The sequence below is a fragment of the Rissa tridactyla genome, chromosome W (assembly GCF_028500815.1).
Source record: "Rissa tridactyla isolate bRisTri1 chromosome W, bRisTri1.patW.cur.20221130, whole genome shotgun sequence".
NCBI classification, from domain to species: Eukaryota; Metazoa; Chordata; class Aves; order Charadriiformes; family Laridae; genus Rissa; species Rissa tridactyla.
Genome location: NC_071496.1, coordinates 28,428,696 through 28,447,973, shown reverse-complemented (window position 1 = coordinate 28,447,973; position 19,278 = coordinate 28,428,696). Strand labels below are relative to the sequence as shown.

Here is a 19,278-nt window from a genome sequence, read left to right as displayed (position 1 = left end):
AAATATTTGTAATATCCGCCAACATCATACATTAGCCATGGAAAAAAAAAATAAATCAGAATTATACCACCTGGAAAAACATCAGCTTAGAATTGATATGAAATCGCTGAGTTTAACTTCTTCCTGTATATGATGGGATTCCTAATGAGTTTGAGTTATTAATCAGGCAAGAAGCAAGGCAACTTCATGTCAACTTTAGAGAATGCAGAAACCCCACATATCACTTTTTTTAGTTTTAATAGGACAGTCAAATACAGGAACAGGAATCACATACACTGCTGCACCCCTAAAATCACTATTTGTGTATTGTTTAGCTGTCTTTTTGTTATATCTCATACTGTGTACTACAGTATGCCATGAAAGATCCAGAAGCTGTGCATACACCAACAGTCCAATGTGGATTTCACAAGAAAACCATTAGGCAACACCCAGACAGGATACTCTTACCCGAAGAGCAAAGCCATGCTTTACAGCAGTACTGTTGAGCTGTCAGAGAGAGTACAGCACCCTGGACTCACACTTACAGTGATGGGAATGTAGTTTCCATCCTATGAAAGCAGGGGAGCTGCAGCTAGAGCAGAGACCTGACATACCCACAAAAGCAGCACACTAAGACTAAGATTAGCTTGCTTTGAATCCAAACATAAGCAATTTAATATAGTACAACTGTATAAGCATTTCTATAAATGCAATACTACCATTACTAACAACATGCCACAAGCCTTATGCTAACTATGCAAGGCCCCAGTCCTGATCTGTAAGGCTCATTATGAACTTGTTATGAAAATTGGCTCGGGGAACTAGAGCTTGGTACCAGGTATCTCTTGTTATGACATACAATTTAAGCATGAGATAACAAAGGCCCTGAAAACATGGACACAGGCTAAAAGCAGAGGCCCCAGAACCATAAACAACTCATTAATAGTCAATTACTGGTCAGTGAAAAAGTGCAGCCTCCAGAGCTGGGAAGACTGCTTTTGCTCTAAGCAGCAGCAGCTACACAAGGGGGCAGGGCAAAAAAACCCCAACCAAACAAAAAACCCCCAAAACCAAACAAAAAACCCAACAAAAAAAAACAAAACACACAAAACAGCTGAGCAACAGGGCAATGCACCTGCTGCAGCCTGGGAAAGTAACACTTCCTCCCTCCCCCCCCGCATCACACAGCATGTAGTCCAAGATCAGGAGCTAAGGATTAAAAATCACCTAGAAACTCAATCATTTACAAGAGATGGTTATAAAAGATCCCAAATTGCAGAAGGGTTAGCAGAAGATGCCTACTTCAATTCTGTCCCTATCCTGTTGTCTGTGTCCCATCCTCCCCATTAAGAAGCTCTCCAGCCAGGTGACCTTGACCTCAGCAACTAGGACCATCAAGAACAAAAATATCAAGCTAGCTATATGGCATTGGCTCCATGGTACTGCATACTTGCAGCTAATTTAGGATATAAGTGTTAAAGACTGACTGCCTTGAATACATAATGATAATGGTTAGTTGTAAAAAAAGGGAGTTAGTTGTAAAAAATAACGTATAGTGATAATTAACAACATGTAAGAGCTAATTATAAGCATAAGGTATGTTGCTAACAAATGTCAGCCTAAAAGCTTTAGAATGAAAGTTTAAAATTGACCTGATGTCAGTCTAAACTCTCTCATCACAACTATTTCTAATTCCTTGAGATATATATAAAAATTCTATTTGTGTACATATATACAGATACTATATATGCACACATATTTAGTTGTGAAACAACTTTTCTCCTGCAACTAAAGTTTTAAGAATATATTAGATACTAGTCACAATGCAATCTGGGTTAAGTGTCTGGAGACATAGGGGAGCAAACTGTTCAACTGGTCCTCTTAACTGGGGAATGGTAGACTTCAACTGAGTGGAAAGATGTGCCAAACAGACTAAGAAGTGGCTGAAGCCTGCCAGGTGATTTGATCCAAACCACATTTATTAGAATTCATGAGGAACACAGAAAAAGCAGCAACTGAAGTTTATGTCTAGAGGAGGCGGCAAAAAGATGAACTCCGAGAAACAGAAACAATACTAAAGAAGTCATCTGTGAAGAACTACTGTGTGTAGAACAGAAGAAACCCACCCTGTATGAACTCAAGAAAACCACCCTTTCGGAAGTCCATTCTGAAAGGGAATGGCTTGCAACTTGTATATTAATATAAAACATCATTACTACTTTCATTAAGCAACAGTTCTTTCCAATTACTGTTTCTGGAAACAAACTAGTTTACTAAAAATATCTACATTATGCAAACTGCATTCATTACTCAGTCCTAGTCCAGGCATTTACACAGAACTGTATAAACATCTCTTTACAACACAATAACAGCAAAATGTTCTAAAAAAAAAAAAAGACTAATAAATGATAGCATATTTCCATTAAGATTTTTACATGAGCATGCATCATCTCGGTACAACCAAAACCAAAGAAAAATCATTGTATCATAGTTATTGCATCTTGTTTAAGCTACCAAATTACAAATCAAAAAGTTTTTCTACATCAGTAATACAGAAAGTAAAATGAAGACCAACCACTGGATTAAAACAATACGGCAGGTATGAATCCTATCTGAATAAAAGCTCAAATTTAAGTTGGAACATAAGCTTTTTGAACTCTTCCTGTATAGGTAAGTCACCTGTAGTGACAAAATAATACAAGGTGTACACATGGCTGAGTTAAAGCATTCTTAAAAGTTATCAAGCATGACATTTCTCTAAGCGTTTTTCAAGATCCATGCAGAAGAGCTGTCCTGACCAGCCAAGTCCTTTCTGGAAAAAACCTAGAACTCATGAGATAAACACTTCATTGTCAATAATTTGTAAACAGGTTTGAAAAAATCATAGAATCTTCATGGTTGGAAAGGACCTTTGAGATCATAGAGTCCAACCAAACAACCTACAATCTCTGCCACTAGAGCATGCCCTGAAGTGCCACATCTACACAGTTCTTAAATACCTCTAGGGATGGTGACTCAACCACCTCCCTGGGCAGGCCGTTCCAGTGCCTGACCACTCTTTCAGTAAAGTAATTCTTCCTAATATCTAATCTAAACCTCCCCTGCTGCAACTTCAGACCATTCCCTCTGGTCCTGTCATTATTCACCTGGGAGAAGAGGCCAACACCCACCTCTCTCCAACCTCCTTTCAGGTAGCTGTAGGGGGCAATGAGGTCTCCCCTCAGCCTCCTCTTCTCCAGGCTAAACATGCCCAGCTCCCTCAGCCTCTCCTCATATGACTTGGTCTCCAGACCCCTCACCAGCCTGGCAGCTCTCCTCTGGACACGCTCCAGCACCTCAATGTCCCTCCTGTACAGAGGGGCCCAGAACTGAACACAGTACTCGAGGTGAGGCCTCACCAGTGCCGAGTACAGAGGCACCATCACTTCCCTGCTCCTGCTGGCCACGCTATTCCTGATACAAGCCAGAATGCTGTTGGCCCTCTTGGCCACCTGGGCACGCTGCTGGCTCATATTCAGCCAGCAGTCGACAAACACCCACAGGTCCTTTTCTGCCGGGCAGCTTTCCAGCCACTCTTCCCCAAGCCTGTAGCATTGCTTGGGGTTGTTGTGACCAAAATGCAGGACCCAGCACTTGGCCTTATTAAACCTCATACAGTTGGCCTTGGCCCATCGATCCAGCCTGTCCAGGTCCCTCTGTAGGGCCTTCCTACCCTCAAGCAGATCAACACTCCCACCTACCTTGGTGTCATCTGCAAACTTACTGAGGGTGCACTCAATCCCCTCATCCAGATCATCAATAAAGATATTAAACAAAACTGGCCCCAGAACTGAGCCCTGAGGGACACCACTGGTGACCGGCCACCAAGAGGATTTCACCCCGTTAATCACAACTCTCTGGGCACAGCCTTCCAGCCGGTTTTTAACCCAGCAAAGAGTCTATTAATCTAAATTACCACCAGGATTAAATTTGTGCTGGCCTTTCTGTGAGACTGCCTGGAGCTGGAGGGGTAGGGGGCAGCCCACAGCAGATAAGAGTTATTCTATGCATACCATTTTACTTCTTGATATATCACACTGTCACTGCATGAGATAATACAAGTCCCTCTGTACAAAAGCAGCAATGGCACTATCAGAATAGACAGTAATCAAGGCAAAGATAGTACAAGCTGAAAGGCAAGTTTCCCTGGAAGTTGGGCTTCGAATGCTACAAAGTGTTTCTGTGTGTTCTTTTAATGACAGACCCTAGACCTTTTAACTCCAAAGCTGAATCCCACAGATCTACCACTACAGGACTGCCATCAACATCCACTCCTAGCCACGTACATAGAAGACCCCATTGAAAGCTTGACTTTAGGAATTAAACTAGAGTTTTAGGTAATGAAGGATATCTTTAATAAACGCTATCTGCCTCCGACAATCAACTGCAGCAGTAATTTAGGATGTCCAAGCTAGAGTAATGGAACAAAGCTTAAATCTGTGCATATATCAACTTTTTATAATACCCATAATTTCTTCTTATCCCTTGACCACATAGCAGAACTTCTAACTTGAGTTCAAGCCTCCACTGTTATAAACTGGTTAAATACCTTTGAGGTGTTTTTCATTATCTGGCTAAAAGCAACTCAGTATCACGTATTGACTTTCATTGTCCTCCTTCATAACTTAATTCACATGGCTAGTTCTTGACAGTTCATTACTTGATGTAGTCCAGTGAGTATACAATAAATATTCATCCTTTAACCCTCTATTCCAGAGAAATCAGCTTTTCTCAGTCCCAGTGGTTAATATAGCAAGTAGCCCAACCAGATCCCATGTTTTACATTCAATTAAAGACTACTGTCACAGGAACCTACCTGTTTTGTGAGATATTACATTACAATTCTACACTTAAAATACCTAAAGAAGCTACTTTAATGAGCTAATTTAACAAGCCTTCCTTCCTCTCATTAATTGAAGAGGGGAGAGACAAGTGCTATTTTATAAAAAAATATCCCTGTAGAATTATCTATCAATCTCTGCCCAATATGATAGGAATGATAAAACAAGATCAGAAAAGACTATGGCTTTCGAAATGCAGCAGTCATGTCTCTTAATTCATACTATGACATATCATTAGGCTTATCTTCATTGCTTGAAGTACAGTAAGACTACTCAGTGAGAGCAGCTTTCCAAATTCATGCCTACACATCAATGAAACATGGACATTCTATACTACTAGTAGCATTAATTACACACAGAAAATCGTTACATCCCCCATCGAAGACAAACATGCATACCTAATCTGAGCACATAAAAGAAAGCTTAATGAGAATCCAATCCCCACTTTCCTACAAGGAAACATTACAGCCATCAACACCATCTCATACCACTTATGTCCTGCTTTGTACTTAAGGAAAACTTTCTGCAATACACCAGGTTAGGAAATAGGTAGTTACTATGCCTGACTCTGGATTAGCAAAATCAAGGAAAACTAAACTTACAGTATAGTGAAAAACTGTTGAAAAATATTCAAGATGAAGATCCCAACTACATAAGAGCAGTGCTACTGAACTTTAAGTTGGTAAGAAACCCAATTTCCCTTCTCTACCAAAGTAATCACAAGACATACAGCAACGAATAAGTTCCATTAAAAGCAAAAGTAGCTTTCCATTATCATCTCAACATTTATTTTATCAACTATTGGTGTTCTCCTACACCTTTAAATATATGCTAGTAAGCTTATAGTTAGTAAGACATTAGAAGGACATGAAATTAAAAATTAACTATGTACCTCAGGAAGAATATTTTAAACAATTATCTTTGAGCATAATTCATTTTCTTCTATTGAAAACATAGGTTTTTTTTAAAAAAAGCTATTCAATTTGCTACCAAACTATCAAATCAGAAGCATTCATTCTAAAACTCTGACCTAAAAGAATAACTCCTGAAAAATAAGAGATAAAATAACTACATGGCAATTTCAGAAGTAAATTTCTATATTCTAGAGACACATGAAACGATCTAATAATATTCCTGAACCTCTAATACTTACACAGCAATCACTAACTGCAGCTAGAAATAATTAACAGTAGTTTACCAGGTTTCAGAGATGCCATTTCAAACTACAATCAAGCAATTAAACTGTCAAATACCACTCACAATGCATGATCCTGAATGAAAATGGAACAACTAAAATATCAGATTTTTAGAACTATGCACATTTTTTATTCTTTCTCAATGTACTCAAGAAGATCAAGATTTGAGAAAAAAAAAAAGCAACAATTCAACTCCAAGTTACTAGATGTAACAAGTGCCAGATAGAAGAGAGGAAAAAAGCTATCTGCAAGAAGTTTCAGTGTTACACACTTCCTAACCAGAAGATAAGCAGCTCAACAACTTCCCTTCACAAAGTGCAATATACCAAAACATTCCAGAAGCAATATCAGCATCGCTATAATTTCTTTGCCACCACGACTGGAATTCAAGCTGCCGAGATGTGCTCTACAGCACAATTCCAGACATCCCTTGGCCTACCTCCTTGCCACCACCTTCCTGTCTCTGCCTGGTTGGCATGTTAAGCCTCTTACTAGTGAATGAGGCACCTTTTTGGAAGTCCTGATCAGAGGCTAGTACCTCTACAGACTGCCAGAAGTACACTTAAATGAGCGCTTCTAGATACGTTCCTGAATAAGTCAAATCTTGAGCAAGTTTTAAAAGTTTAAGCAGTTTTAAGAAGAGCTTTAAAAGAAATGAGGTAATCTGGTTTAACTTTCAGATGACTGCAATACCTGTCAGAGACAGACTGTAAATTCCCTGCCGAGGGGCAGAAGGCCCTCCAAGCCTTCAATGGAATGCCTCAAACACTCGCAAGGAAATAAATAATGCAGGCCTGGCCTTCAAAGAACTGATAAGGCTAACACTTCTGGCACCTGAAGGTGTGGGAGAGCTGTCTTGTGAAGACAGGATAGTTCTGCCACTCATGTGGTGAGCTTGCTAGTTCTTGGTTCTCAAGGCCATTGTGTCCGATGAGTCACCTTTGCTTCATTATCCGTGAAATGCATATGAAAGTGCACACCCCTGCATATGCTAATGAAGATTATAGAGATCATGCTAAACATGTATGACTGGCACTCGTCTCTCCACCCAAATCATGCTACACGTCACCTGGGAGAAGGGAGAAACCTGAGACAAGGCTGTCCTCGGCAAGGGGGGTGGACCATGCTAATTCAGTAAACATAAAAGGGGAACAAAGAAGAAACAATAGAAGAAGATAGTGCCTGGGAAGATTCTTCCCAAGAAAGAAGATGATTATGCCTGGGAAGATTCCCTGAAAAAGACGCTGGAACCAGGACCAGTGATCTCTTTCTCTCTGTCTTTTTCTCCATCTTTTCCTTTCTCTGTCCCTCACTTTCTCTTTTCTCTTAGAATTGTTAAGTAACAGTTAGAGTTGTGAAGTAACAACCTTAAGTACGACCTTAAGTACCGCTTCCATAAGTTGTCCTATACCTGTTGTTAAGTAACACAATGCATGCCTCACCTTGTTAAGACCTATACTAACCATTTTGGGAAGCTAATAAATGTTTCTATATGGACCTTGAGATTTATCTCACCTTAGTCCGCACCGTTGAGAATTTACGAATCTGAAGTCACTTACCCTCCCTCTTTACTGGGAGTGGGACGTGACACAGACATCTAAAGGTAAAAATCTGCTTTTTCTTCACAATTTTTTTTCCAAAATACATGCAGTTGATGTAATCAATCCAGTCTTTTTTTTCAAGCCAAAATGCGTTTAAAAAAATAAATCTATTTGTAAGCTGAATATTAGTAAGAAAAGGAAACTTCTTATTGGTCATCCTCAATTCAGTTTGAAAGCAAAACATTTGGTGGAATAAGAACATAAATAGTAAGATTTAACACTACTGCTCTAGAAAGTTACGTGCTACACAGAAGTCCAGCTTTCCTCCCCCCTTAAGTCAAATAACTGGACTGACTATTTAACAGTAACACAGAAAAGCTACAGCATGCTTTTTGGCAAGCATTATTCATGATTAATACATATCATAGTACTGAAAGCTAAAAAAAGGTATTTTTTTCTTTATTTTCTAAGGCAAATTCATCTTTACGAGATTTCACTTATATGTAGGCTCTTTATTCTTACCAGCATAATAATACTGGATATTTTAGCATTAGGCAAAAACAGCACCACACTTTAGAGGAGGAAACACATTGTACAACATTTCCAAAAGAAAATGTTCTACTGAGTCATGTTCAGAAAGTACAGTCAAAGAAATACTACCCTCTCTTTCTAGTGCAAAGCATAAGGACTATCATGGATGCTGCCTCCTTTGGGAAGTTGGTCCAAGGTCTTAGGCTGACCCCCGGGAAAACTCTGCCTCCTCCAGAAGCAAACTGTATCCCTACCCACAGAAACCTCTAAGATAACAGAGATGAAAAGCTGCTCACTGCAGTCTCAAATGAGAACAGCTTGTTTTCTTATTAGTAACTCCTTGCCCTACTCCACAGCGTTGCACCAATATCACTAACTTTAATATTAAATGACGTAACAGAATTTATTTATCATAACCATATTTGCTTTCACCAGACATTAGCCTACAAATATGTAACACCCCAAAACACGAAAAGATGGTAATACTGAAATAGCACTTACTGTAATCACAGCCTTGCTCAGACAGATAGAGCCTCTGCAGCCATACTCCGTTTCATCTTCAGACTTGTAATAACTGAGTGTGTTGCTTTTCAGAACTACCCATCGATCCTGCCACCCATGAATGTAGTTGGTCCACTATAATAAAAAATATTCAAAGATCAGCTAATAGAAAAATAACAATAAAAACAGTTTGACTGATATTTCTCAGGCTTTCAAGCATCAGGAGAAGGAAAAAAAAAAAAAAAAGCAACTTCTATAAAAGTTCTTCCCAGTTGAGAACTTTTATTCCTCTTCTGCCCAGAGCTCCCTAAAATCATTTTACAAACTCCTGAAGGTACTAAAAATTAGTTGTTTCAAATGAACAATAAGATAACAGATGTCTTAACTGCAAACGCATTGCCAAGGCCAGTTAAAATAAAGGTAATATACTGATGACAAACTGGGGGGGGGGATAAAACATTAATCACTAAGGTGAGTTTAGTCATTTGATTTAAAATATGGAGTTAGACCAAAAACCAAGTTTAAGCAAAGGTGAAATAATTTATTTTATATAAAGTTAATTTCTACAAAAATGATTTTACTGAAGTATCTAGTATTGCACCAAGCTACTTTCCACCATTTACCAGCAGTCCTGGCTAACCAAGAAGGTCCCAGTTGACTGGAGGCTAGCAAATATGATGCCCATCCACAAGAAGGGCTGGAAGGAGGATCCAGGGAACTACAGGCCTGTCACTCTGACCTCGGTGCCTGGGAAGGTCATGGAACAGATCATCCTGAGTGCCATTATGTGGCACATGAAGGACAACCAGGTGATCGGGCCCAGTCAGCATGGGTTCATGAAAGGCAGGTCCTGCTTGACAAACCCGATCTCCTCCTGTGACAAAGTGACCCACTTAGTGGATGAGGGAAAGGCTGTGGATGTTGTTTACCTGGACTTTAGTAAGGCCTTTGATACAGTTTCCCACAGCATTCTCCTGGAGAAACTGGCTGCCCATGGCTTGGACTCTTTGCTGGGTTAAAAAATGGCTGGAGGGCCAGGCCCAGAGAGTGGTGGTGAATGGAGTTAAATCCAGTTGGCGGCTGGTCATGAGTGGCATCCCCCAGAGTTAAGTATCGGGGCCAGTTCTCTTTAATATCTTTATCAATGACCTGGACGAGGGGATTGAGTGCACCCTCAGTAAGTTTGCAGACGACACCAAGGTAGGTGGGAGTGTTGATCTGCTTGAGGGTAGAAAGGCCCTGCAGAGGGATCTGGACAGGCCGGATCAATGGGACGAGGCCAACTGTACGAGGTTCAGCAAGGCCAAGTGCCAAGTCCTGCACTCAGGTCACAACAACCCCATGCAGTGCTACAAGCTTGGGGAAGAGTCACTGGACCTGGGGGTGTTGGTCAACTGCCAGCTGAATATGAGCCAGCAGTGTGCCCAGGTGGACAAGAAGCATCCTGGCCTGTATCAGGAATAGTGTGGTGAGTAGGACTAGGGAGGTGATTGTCCCCCTGTATTCAGCACTGATGAGGCTCCACCTCGAGTACTGCGTCCAGTTTTGGGCTCCTCACCAGAAAAAAGACATTGAGGTGCTGGAGTGGGTCCAGAGAAAGGCAACAAAGCTGGTGAGGGGTCTGGAGAACAAGTCTTATGAGGAGCGGCTGAGGGAACTGATGTTGTTCAGCCTGGAGAAAAGGAGGCTGAGGGGAGGCCTTATTGCTCTCTACAACTACCTGAAAGGAGGCTGTAGAGAGGTGGGTGTCTGTCTCTTCTCCCAAGTAACAGGCATTAGGACAAGAGGAAATGGCCTCAAGTTGTGCCAGGGGAGGTTTAGACTGGATATTAGGAAAAATTTTTACACCAAAAGGGTTATTAAGCATTGGAACAGGTTGCCCAGGGAAGTGGTTGAGTCACCATCCCTGGAGGTATTTAAAAAGATGGGTAAACATAGTGCTTAGAAATATGTTTTAGTGATGGCTTTTGTCAGAGTTAGGTTGATGGTTGGACTAGATGATCTGAAAGGTCCCTTCCAACCTAGGCAATTCTATGATCTAGATCTCTTCACCTAAATAGAAATATGCCGTTATCCCACCAGTACAGAATATAACTACTATAGGGCCTAGACCAATCAGTTCTTATCAATTTACTATTACCCACAGATATTGCTTTAGGTTTAAATGTCTAACCACTTTCTCATTAAGATGATACTTGCTTATCAGCAGATATCCAATCACCCTTTTGTTATTCAGATTTTCCTAGGGACTCCACATCCACACATGGAATGAACAAGTCCTGGATTCATCCTGCAAAGATCCAGTTAGAAGTGACTAAAAGTTCTGATTATTAATCTTATTATTTGCAACATCCTCTCGACAATACTGAACTGCACTTTGTAGAATCACATGACACTGATCAGAACTGTTCTATAATTCTGGCTACACACTGGCTCTTGGTCTTCAATCACAGTGCAAAAATTATAAATTAGATAAAAGTGGAAACAAAAGCACTGAAAGTTTTATCATGCAAGCACTTCTCTGATCACGACAATTGTTCTTTGACAAAAAGCTCCAAGAGATAAGTTTAAAATGTCTCTTTTTAGCATTTAATTCCAACCATTATGCACCATTTTTATAAAATATAAATGGGGGAAGAAAGAGAACTAACAGGCTCGTTTCAACATTATACTACACATATTAGTTAATACATGTCCCATAACAGCATGTTAACTCTATTAGTAACAAAAGGAGGTCTATGGAAAACAAGTTTTATAGGTGAGAAATTTTTAACAATTTTTAAGCATAAGTAAGACCTAGATTTACTCTCCAAAGATAGAGTCCTTTATGATATCTTAATACATCGAATTGCTAAGTTTAGTATTTCTTAAAGAAAGCCTCAGCTGTGCTCAGTACATGAACTGGTAGCACAAGCTGTCATGGAGGTATATTATTTCCTGCCTTCCTCCTTTTCCTGTCTCATATTCCCAACTCCTCCCAGATGCAAAAGGCAGAGTCCAAAGTTTTAGTAGAAAGTTTGGTATGCTACCATTTAATTTTAATTAGTTTGTCTCAAGTGTTGCTGAAGCATCAACTAGCAAAAGGTAAACTTAACCCTCAGGCATATTCACTGCAACAGCTTTCACCATACTTGACCATTTGGATGTTGTGGTTTAGGGCCAGGTTGGCCACTGAGATGAACAACAGATGGTCTCCATCACCTCTCACTTCAAGAAGAGGAGGGAGAGAAAGAGATTTATGAGTTTAGAAGGAACTAAACTACTTTAATGAAATATTAATAATAAAATAATAATAAGGAAATAATGAAATATATATATAACATATACAAAACTGTATCAAGCTCCCAGGATGATGTCACTGTCAGGCACTGGGGAAGCCCCAGGCTGGACGCAGCAACAGGTGGGAACTCGATTCCACAGATGGAGTCAGGAATCCACAGATTGGGATCAAAGGCAGATGAAGAGAGTCCTCCTTGGACACCAGCCATTGAAGAAAAGAAAGCTGACCCTTTGATCCCTCAGCTTTTATACTGAGCATGGGGCAGATGGGATGGAATACCCCTGTTGGTCAGTTTTGGGTCACCTGTCCTGTCCTCTCCGCAGGTGGGACCCCTCTACGCTTTTCCGTTTCTGACCCTCCAATGGGGCAAATAATGGTTTATAACAACCTTGGTTGTTATAGCAATAAGTATAAGCAAGAGCTTCTCTGCATACCATTCCTTGGCATGAACTATAAACATTGGTCTTATCACTCTGAGAACGAACTGTTTTCAGCACAATATGCTGTTAATTTCAGAGAGTTAGAAGAGGTCTAGCTAAGAAGTAAAATTACTGAACATAAAGTTGGTTCTGTTTTACCTCAAACCAGGACATTGGATTACGTCCCATGTTCTCACAGGAAAGACAGCATCAGCTACACTCAGCACCATCATCCAGAAAAGCTTGCACATACCTAAGCTACAGAATGTCAGAAGCAGACACGGCTTCACCTGCTACACCAGTAAAAACAGCATTGGGACTTAATAGATGATATGATCTTACAGACAAGCGCCAAGGCCCTTCTTTTCTCCTAACCATTCCTCTCATCTCTGGGCTTTGAAACATTTTCAAGACTGGAAGGAGTTCAGAGTCCCTCACAAAAAGCAGAGTACTGGCCCTATTATGGCTGTTTTCTCAACATCCAAGACCTGTTTATGATCACAGTATTCCATGACTTGTGCCTTCTACACTGGCCTGTGCCTGGCCTTATTGCGTAGGAAAGAAAAGAAATTCAAAACGTAGGGCTTTAATTCTAATGATACTTCAACATTATTCTGAATGTACTTTGTTAAAAAAAATCTGGTTTCAAACTTAGTAATTCAATATTCAACTTTAAAGCACTCCTGAAGTTTCCCAGTATCATCCAACACATACTTGCAAGTCATCTTATTTTCAGTGATAAAAAGAGAAAAAAGTGATGTTTATTTTTAAAAGGGGAAAACAAGCTTTAGTGCCATTTTCCTTCCACTCCTCCCATATCTCTTGCTGCAGGGGTATTTTATTGCCCTGTTTTGATACTTGGACTAAAGGTTGTGCCGCTCCTGTGCTGGGTCCTGCTCCTGGGAAGTGACTACGGGCTGCACCTGCCTTCAGGAGCTCCTAGGCAAGGGAGAGGGATGCCACAGCCCCCTCCCGCACCCGGGCCCGCCGCCAGCTTCGGCCAGGAGCCTGAGGAGCAGGGGGGAGACATCCTCCCCGCGCGCACCCTGTAATAGATATCTAAGGGTAATTTGCTGAAAGATAGAAACCGAGCAGGGCCGTGACATGATAGAACTACCTTGTGAATTAGAACATCCTGTTTGGCAAGACCTGGCCAGACCACAAGACGCCGAGAAGAAAATTTCTCGACCATTGATGCGGCAACAACTGTAGCTCGCGATAACCTTAGGCCTTATATGGGGTAAACTAAGGGTTTAGAGAACAATGTTGCCATAGAGATAGGGGCCCTTGTGCGACCACGCGTGAGCCTAAGAAATTGTTTTGCAAGAAGGAGTGTGTTCAACCTATATCTTCATGTAAATATTAACTAACTTTGTGCTTTAGAAAGAGACATGTATGCGGAAAAGCTAGATGTGCTCAGCAGCCGCGACATCCGCCCCTGCGAAGATAAAAGGAGGACCCGTGTGCTTTGCAATTTGCGAGCCTGGCGGAGCTGCGACTCCCCGGCCGCCCAGCGCTGCTTTTGCTTTCTTATTCAATAAAAATTGATTAAACTTTTGATTGACTCGACGTGTTTATAACAAATTTGGTGCCGTGACTCGGATCCAGACACCTGGTTTGGAGTGGACTCTGGGAAGGCGCCCCATCTTCGGATGGTCCCGGGGAAAACCCCAGGCTAGATATCCTGGATTTTCCGAACCTGGATAAGAAAGCAAAAAGAATAAAAAAGGACTGCAGTAACCCCGTAATTTTTGTGCACGAAGAGCCGGACGAAGACTCGGGTGTGAGTAAGTATATTGCGGTTCCATTCGGTCGGGGATTGGGTACCTGGGTGCGAGTGACTGAGACGTCCACTGGGCTTAGTAGCCCACCGGACGAAGTGAATGTGGACCTCCTAATAGTGCGGTTCCCATTGTCCGCGAGGGCGTGGGCCACGAACGGAGGGAAGTGAGTGAATTTTGAGTGAAAGAAGGCACTTTTGGAAGATGGGACAGAAGAAAAGTAGGACTTCTGGTTCCATGCAGGAGATACGGGGTGGGGGTGGGCTCCCCGATATACCCCAAGATAGCCCGTTAGGCCTAATGATTAGATATTGGGATAGTTCCCCTTCTCGAAAAGGGAAGTCCAAGGAGAAATTGGTCTATTATTGCATGGAGATATGGGGAAGAAAACAGATAAGAAAAGATTTATATTGGCCAATTCATAGATCCTTAGAGGATTGGATATGTCAACAATTAAAACGTATATGTTAATAGCAAACGACCATTTGATAAGGAGGAGAGTGAATACGCCTTTTTATGGATCCTGAACACGGCTCAGGCCGCTAATTTGTTTCCATTAAAAGAAAAAAAATGATAGGAAGAAAAAGTGGGATGTAGACAAACCTCCAGCGTCTCCCCCACCCTATGTCCCCCCTCCTCAAGGTCCTGAGCAAGATCTCCCTCCAACAGCCCCCACAGAACCTGGGGAAGAGGCTCCTCCTTCTAATCGAAGAATAACTAGAAGTCAAACTAGAGAAAGGAGGGAGGGAAATTTATTGTATCCCTTAAGGGAGACTGCTATGGGGGGACCACAACCCGGAGTTGGATTTGTATCTGTACCCCTCAGCTCCGGGGATGTGAGGGAATTTAAGAAAGAAATGGGACACTTGTTAGAGGACCCATTAGGGGTAGCAGAATGTTTTGATCAATTCCTCGGGCCTAACATTTATACTTGGGACGAGATGGAGTCTATTTTAAAGATCTTGTTCACAAACGAAGAACGAGGAATGATCAGAACGGCAGGCATGAAGCATTGGGATCAGAGGCATCAGCATGGTCCCGCCGGAGATGTAAAATGGCCCTTACAGCGGCCCATTTGGGACAATCAGGACCCGGCGCATAGAAATAACACGGTGAACCTCTGGGAAATGACAATCCAGGGAATACGTGTACTCTGGACTAGACCCCGAAAGCCAGGTGGGCCAGGCATTACTAAAAACACAATTTGTTGCTAAGTCATGGAACGATATCAGGAGAAAGCTAGAAAGAATAGAAGACTGGCAATAAAGGGGGCCAGATGAATTATTAAGAGAGCCAAAAGAAACAGGCTAGAATTCTGCTGGCAACTGTCAGAGAAGGGCAAAATCAAATCAGACGAGAAAACCCCAGAAGGGGCCCAACCGACCCTAGGAGGAAAGAGCATAACACCCAGGCCGTAGAGTGTTATTACTGCCGTAAGCAGGGACACTTAAAGCGTAACTGCCGAAAAAGGATGCAAGACGAGGAGATTTTTAAAGAAGACTAGGGGGTCAGGGGCTTTATTTGCTGGGGACCCCTAAAATTGCAGGGCCCTTGATAAAACTTAAACTAGGTCCCTAGCATGAGGTATTCGAGTTTCTAGTGGACTTGGGTGCCGAAAGATCAACGGTGCAGAGATTGCCATTAGGGTATAGTGAGTCGAAAGAGAAACTCCAAGTCATCGGGGCGAAAGGGGAACCGTTTAAGGTCCCAGTAATAAAAGAAGTAGTGATAGAAGCCCCTAATAGAAATGGGATAGGAACGTTTTTACTAGTCCCAGAAGCGGAATATAACCTCCTAGGTAGTGATTTGATGACCGAATTGGGAATCAGTTTGGAAGCAAGAGTTGGTAAATTAACTGTTAAACTATGCATCCTAACCACAGAAGACGAGACAAAAATGAATCCGGAAGTTTGGTATAACCCTGAATCAGTAGGGAAATTAAATATTAAGCCAATCACTATTTCAATCAAGGAACCTGATCAACCAATTCGGGTAAAGCAATACCCGATTTCGAAAGAAGGCCGGGAGGACCTGCGGCCAGTTATTAACCGGCTCACAGCCAAAGGTCTCTTAGAGCCTTGTATGTCACCACACAACACCCCTATATTACCAGTTAAGAAATCAGATGGGTCTTTCCGTCTGGTACAAGACCTACGAGTGGTAAATGCTCGGACGGTTACTCGCTTTTCCGTGGTGGCAAACCCACATACAATCCTAAACCAACTAAGCCCTGAATATAAATGGTACAGTGTTATTGATTTGAAAGATGCCTTCTAGGCCTGTCCTTTAGCAGAAGAATGTAGAGATTACTTTGCCTTTGAATGGAAAGACCCTGTAACGCATAGGAAACAGCAACTACGATGGACGGTCCTGCCGCAGGACTTTACAGAGTCTCCCAATTTGTTTGGAAGTTACGGAGGAAAGAACTAGCAACACAGAGACCTCCGTTAAGTATCTCTCTCCATCGAATCCAACCTGGGGACCAGGTATTAGTCAAAACTTAGAAAGAAGCTTCTCTGACACCCCGTTGGGAAGGACCTTTTGTTGTTTTACTCACCACAGAAACAGCCATCCAGACAGCAGAGAGAGGCTGGACTCATGCGAGCCGCGTAAAAGGACCATTAAAAGACTATTCTTGAGAAGTGACAAGCCCACCTAGAGATCTGAAGATTGCCTTCAGGACGTTATAAATGGACACATATAACTGTAGTACAAGTGAGCGACTACAGCATATCGGCAGAGTACGGTTACGGTGATACAGGGGGCATAAGAATCAAGTGTGACATTCTGAGCTGTAATTGTTATCCTTTTTATTTGTTTTATTTGTAAAGGGTGTCGAGAACGGAGGGGGACCCATTGCCGTTACGGGATACCCCCTCGAGGGGTTTGCCAACCTTGTGGAGACAAAGAGCGTGAGCTCACCAAATTGGCTCTAGACATAAAAATATTTAATGGTGAAATCCAGGAGCAATCTAGTGAATGGCGGGAGATATTTGCACGGGGTATTAAACCCGAGTACTATTGCTATCACCCTAGCGAGCCTGCTCCATTTGTAATTGACATTATTAAAGTGTGTTGTCACAAGACACCTAAAGGGGTTCAGTGTGATTCACCTGAAATGCACAGAAGCAAGCGACTAAAAATTGCATTTATTCTCCTGAAGACTACCCCTGCTGCCGAGAAGATGATACCCCTCGTGGCTTGAAGCAACCGAGTTGACGAGCGAGGCAGAGGAGTACAAAGCTGTGGAGAACAGAACCCAAAGAGTGGGACTGTATAAAGACACTGGGAGGACTGCCTCAGTGTTAACCAAGGGAATCGCACGAAATGCCCCGGGAGGAGTGATAGCACTGAAAAGGACTGGGTAACTGGAGTGAGTGTTCAAACTAAACTTATCAACCAGCCGGGTTTCCACCCTTCTCGCCACATTCTAATTTTAATTTTACTAAATTTTGTAAGTGTACACAGATACTCTCACCAACCATTTAAATGGACATTAAGTAGGTGGGAGGATAATCGCGTGATTCAAACTGTCACGAGTCCTGGGGCACCGAACTATAGCTCCATGCGTTCTTAATAAGTTTGTGAGCTTTGTTAAAAGCAGGATGGAAAAAGTACAGTTAATGGTTATAAGGCAGTCAGGATTAGAAATGGAGAATGTTTCCGGAGATCAGTTAGAGCTAGGGAAGGCCTGTGAAGCACTAGCTAGGTTTAATCAGCAAATTACTGATGAACAGAAAAAGGGGGGAGTTGTAATAGATATCTAAGGGTAATTTGCTGAAAGATAGAAACCGAGCAGGGCCGTGACATGATAGAACTACCTTGTGAATTAGAACATCCTGTTTGGCAAGACCTGGCCAGACCACAAGACGCCGAGAAGAAAATTTCTCGACCATTGATGCGGCAACAACTGTAGCTCGCGATAACCTTAGGCCTTATATGGGGTAAACTAAGGGTTTAGAGAACAATGTTGCCATAGAGATAGGGGCCCTTGTGCGACCACGCGTGAGCCTAAGAAATTGTTTTGCAAGAAGGAGTGTGTTCAACCTATATCTTCATGTAAATATTAACTAACTTTGTGCTTTAGAAAGAGACACGTACGCGGAAAAGCTAGATGTGCTCAGCAGCCGCGACATCCACCCCTGCGAAGATAAAAGGAGGACCCGTGTGCTTTGCAATTTGCGAGCCTGGCGGAGCTGCGACTCCCCGGCCGCCCAGCGCTGCTTTTGCTTTCTTATTCAATAAAAATTGATTAAACTTTTGATTGACTCGACGTGTTTATAACAACCCGGCCGCCCCCTCGCGGGCATTGCTCTCCAGAAACTCACGCCAGACAGGCAGCCAGCGGGCTCGGTACGGGGGCGCAGGAACTCTCGGGCCGGTCACCAATGACTCCCCTAGCCACCCAACCAGGGCTGAAGCCGCACCCGCGGCTCTTCTTTCCCGAGAAAGTGCTTCCTCGCGCCGCCGGAGTAGGCTCCCCACCACGAGATAGCGGCTGTCTCGGCCGTGCCGGCGCCTCCCGCGCCCCCACGAGGCCCCTCCACCAGTGCTGGGGAAGGCGGGAGCCTCATCCTGATCGTCCGGGGGGGTGGGGAGGAAGGGGACCGTAGCGCAACGCGGAGAGGGAAAGCGAGAGCCAGGCACAGGCTGTGAGGAGGAAGAAAGACAGCTTACCTTGCTGAGCACCCCACAGAGCTCAACAGGCAGCCCGAGCTCGGTCTCAGGGTCCTCTTCAGAGCCAGAGGAATTCCAACTCTGATTGTCCGACATAGCCGAGCAGGGATAAGCCGAGCGACCCCCGCCCACAGCAGCCTCAGCCTCCTCCTGTTGAGGGGACGGGAGCAGCGGGCTCTACCTAAGCAGCAGTGCTCCGCGCCCGCGGATAGCGCCAGCCCCTGCCAGCTACCGGCTGGTACCGAGGCACGCAAGTTCAGGTTTCACCTTCACCGTACCTCTACAGCCCCTAGCTATGGCAAGGGCCACGACATAGAGATGGAAAGGAGGACGAGTACGCGTCCGCCTGCCGCATACTCCACTTAAAGCACAGCCACCGCCACCATCTTACGCAAGGCGGGTGCTCTGTGCCACTATTTATCAGCTCTGCGCCTCGCCTTTCCTCCTAGCTCCGCTAGTCGGGCCGCGCGGCGCCTGCCGGGAGTTGTAGTCT

The 19,278-nt window shown here is 43.1% G+C and overlaps 1 protein-coding gene and 1 long non-coding RNA gene across 17 annotated transcripts in view; one reads left to right on the top strand and one right to left on the bottom strand.

The window, feature by feature from the left end:
• LOC128901982 (ceramide transfer protein-like) overlaps positions 1-19,201 on the bottom strand; it is a 130,101-nt gene extending 110,900 nt beyond the window's left edge. For 12 of the 16 annotated variants that reach the window (XR_008463559.1, XM_054184208.1, XM_054184209.1 and 9 more), the window contains exons 1-2: positions 18,786-19,201; positions 8,629-8,763 (exon numbers count right to left, since the gene is read on the bottom strand). Coding sequence is in view for 11 of the 16 variants with exons in the window: in XM_054184208.1 (XP_054040183.1) it covers positions 8,629-8,763; positions 18,786-18,881 (231 nt within the window). In the remaining 5 variants the exon portion in view is untranslated. Of the gene's footprint in view, positions 1-8,628; positions 8,764-18,785 lie in introns of those variants that run through there. The other 4 variants (XM_054184220.1, XM_054184225.1, XM_054184223.1 and 1 more) reach the window with 1 other exon arrangement.
• LOC128901984 (uncharacterized) lies at positions 13,382-18,369 on the top strand. Its single transcript, XR_008463560.1, has 2 exons — positions 13,382-17,481; positions 18,196-18,369. It is a non-coding gene; the product is annotated as an uncharacterized LOC128901984 (long non-coding RNA).
• Positions 19,202-19,278: the final 77 nt, after the last annotated feature.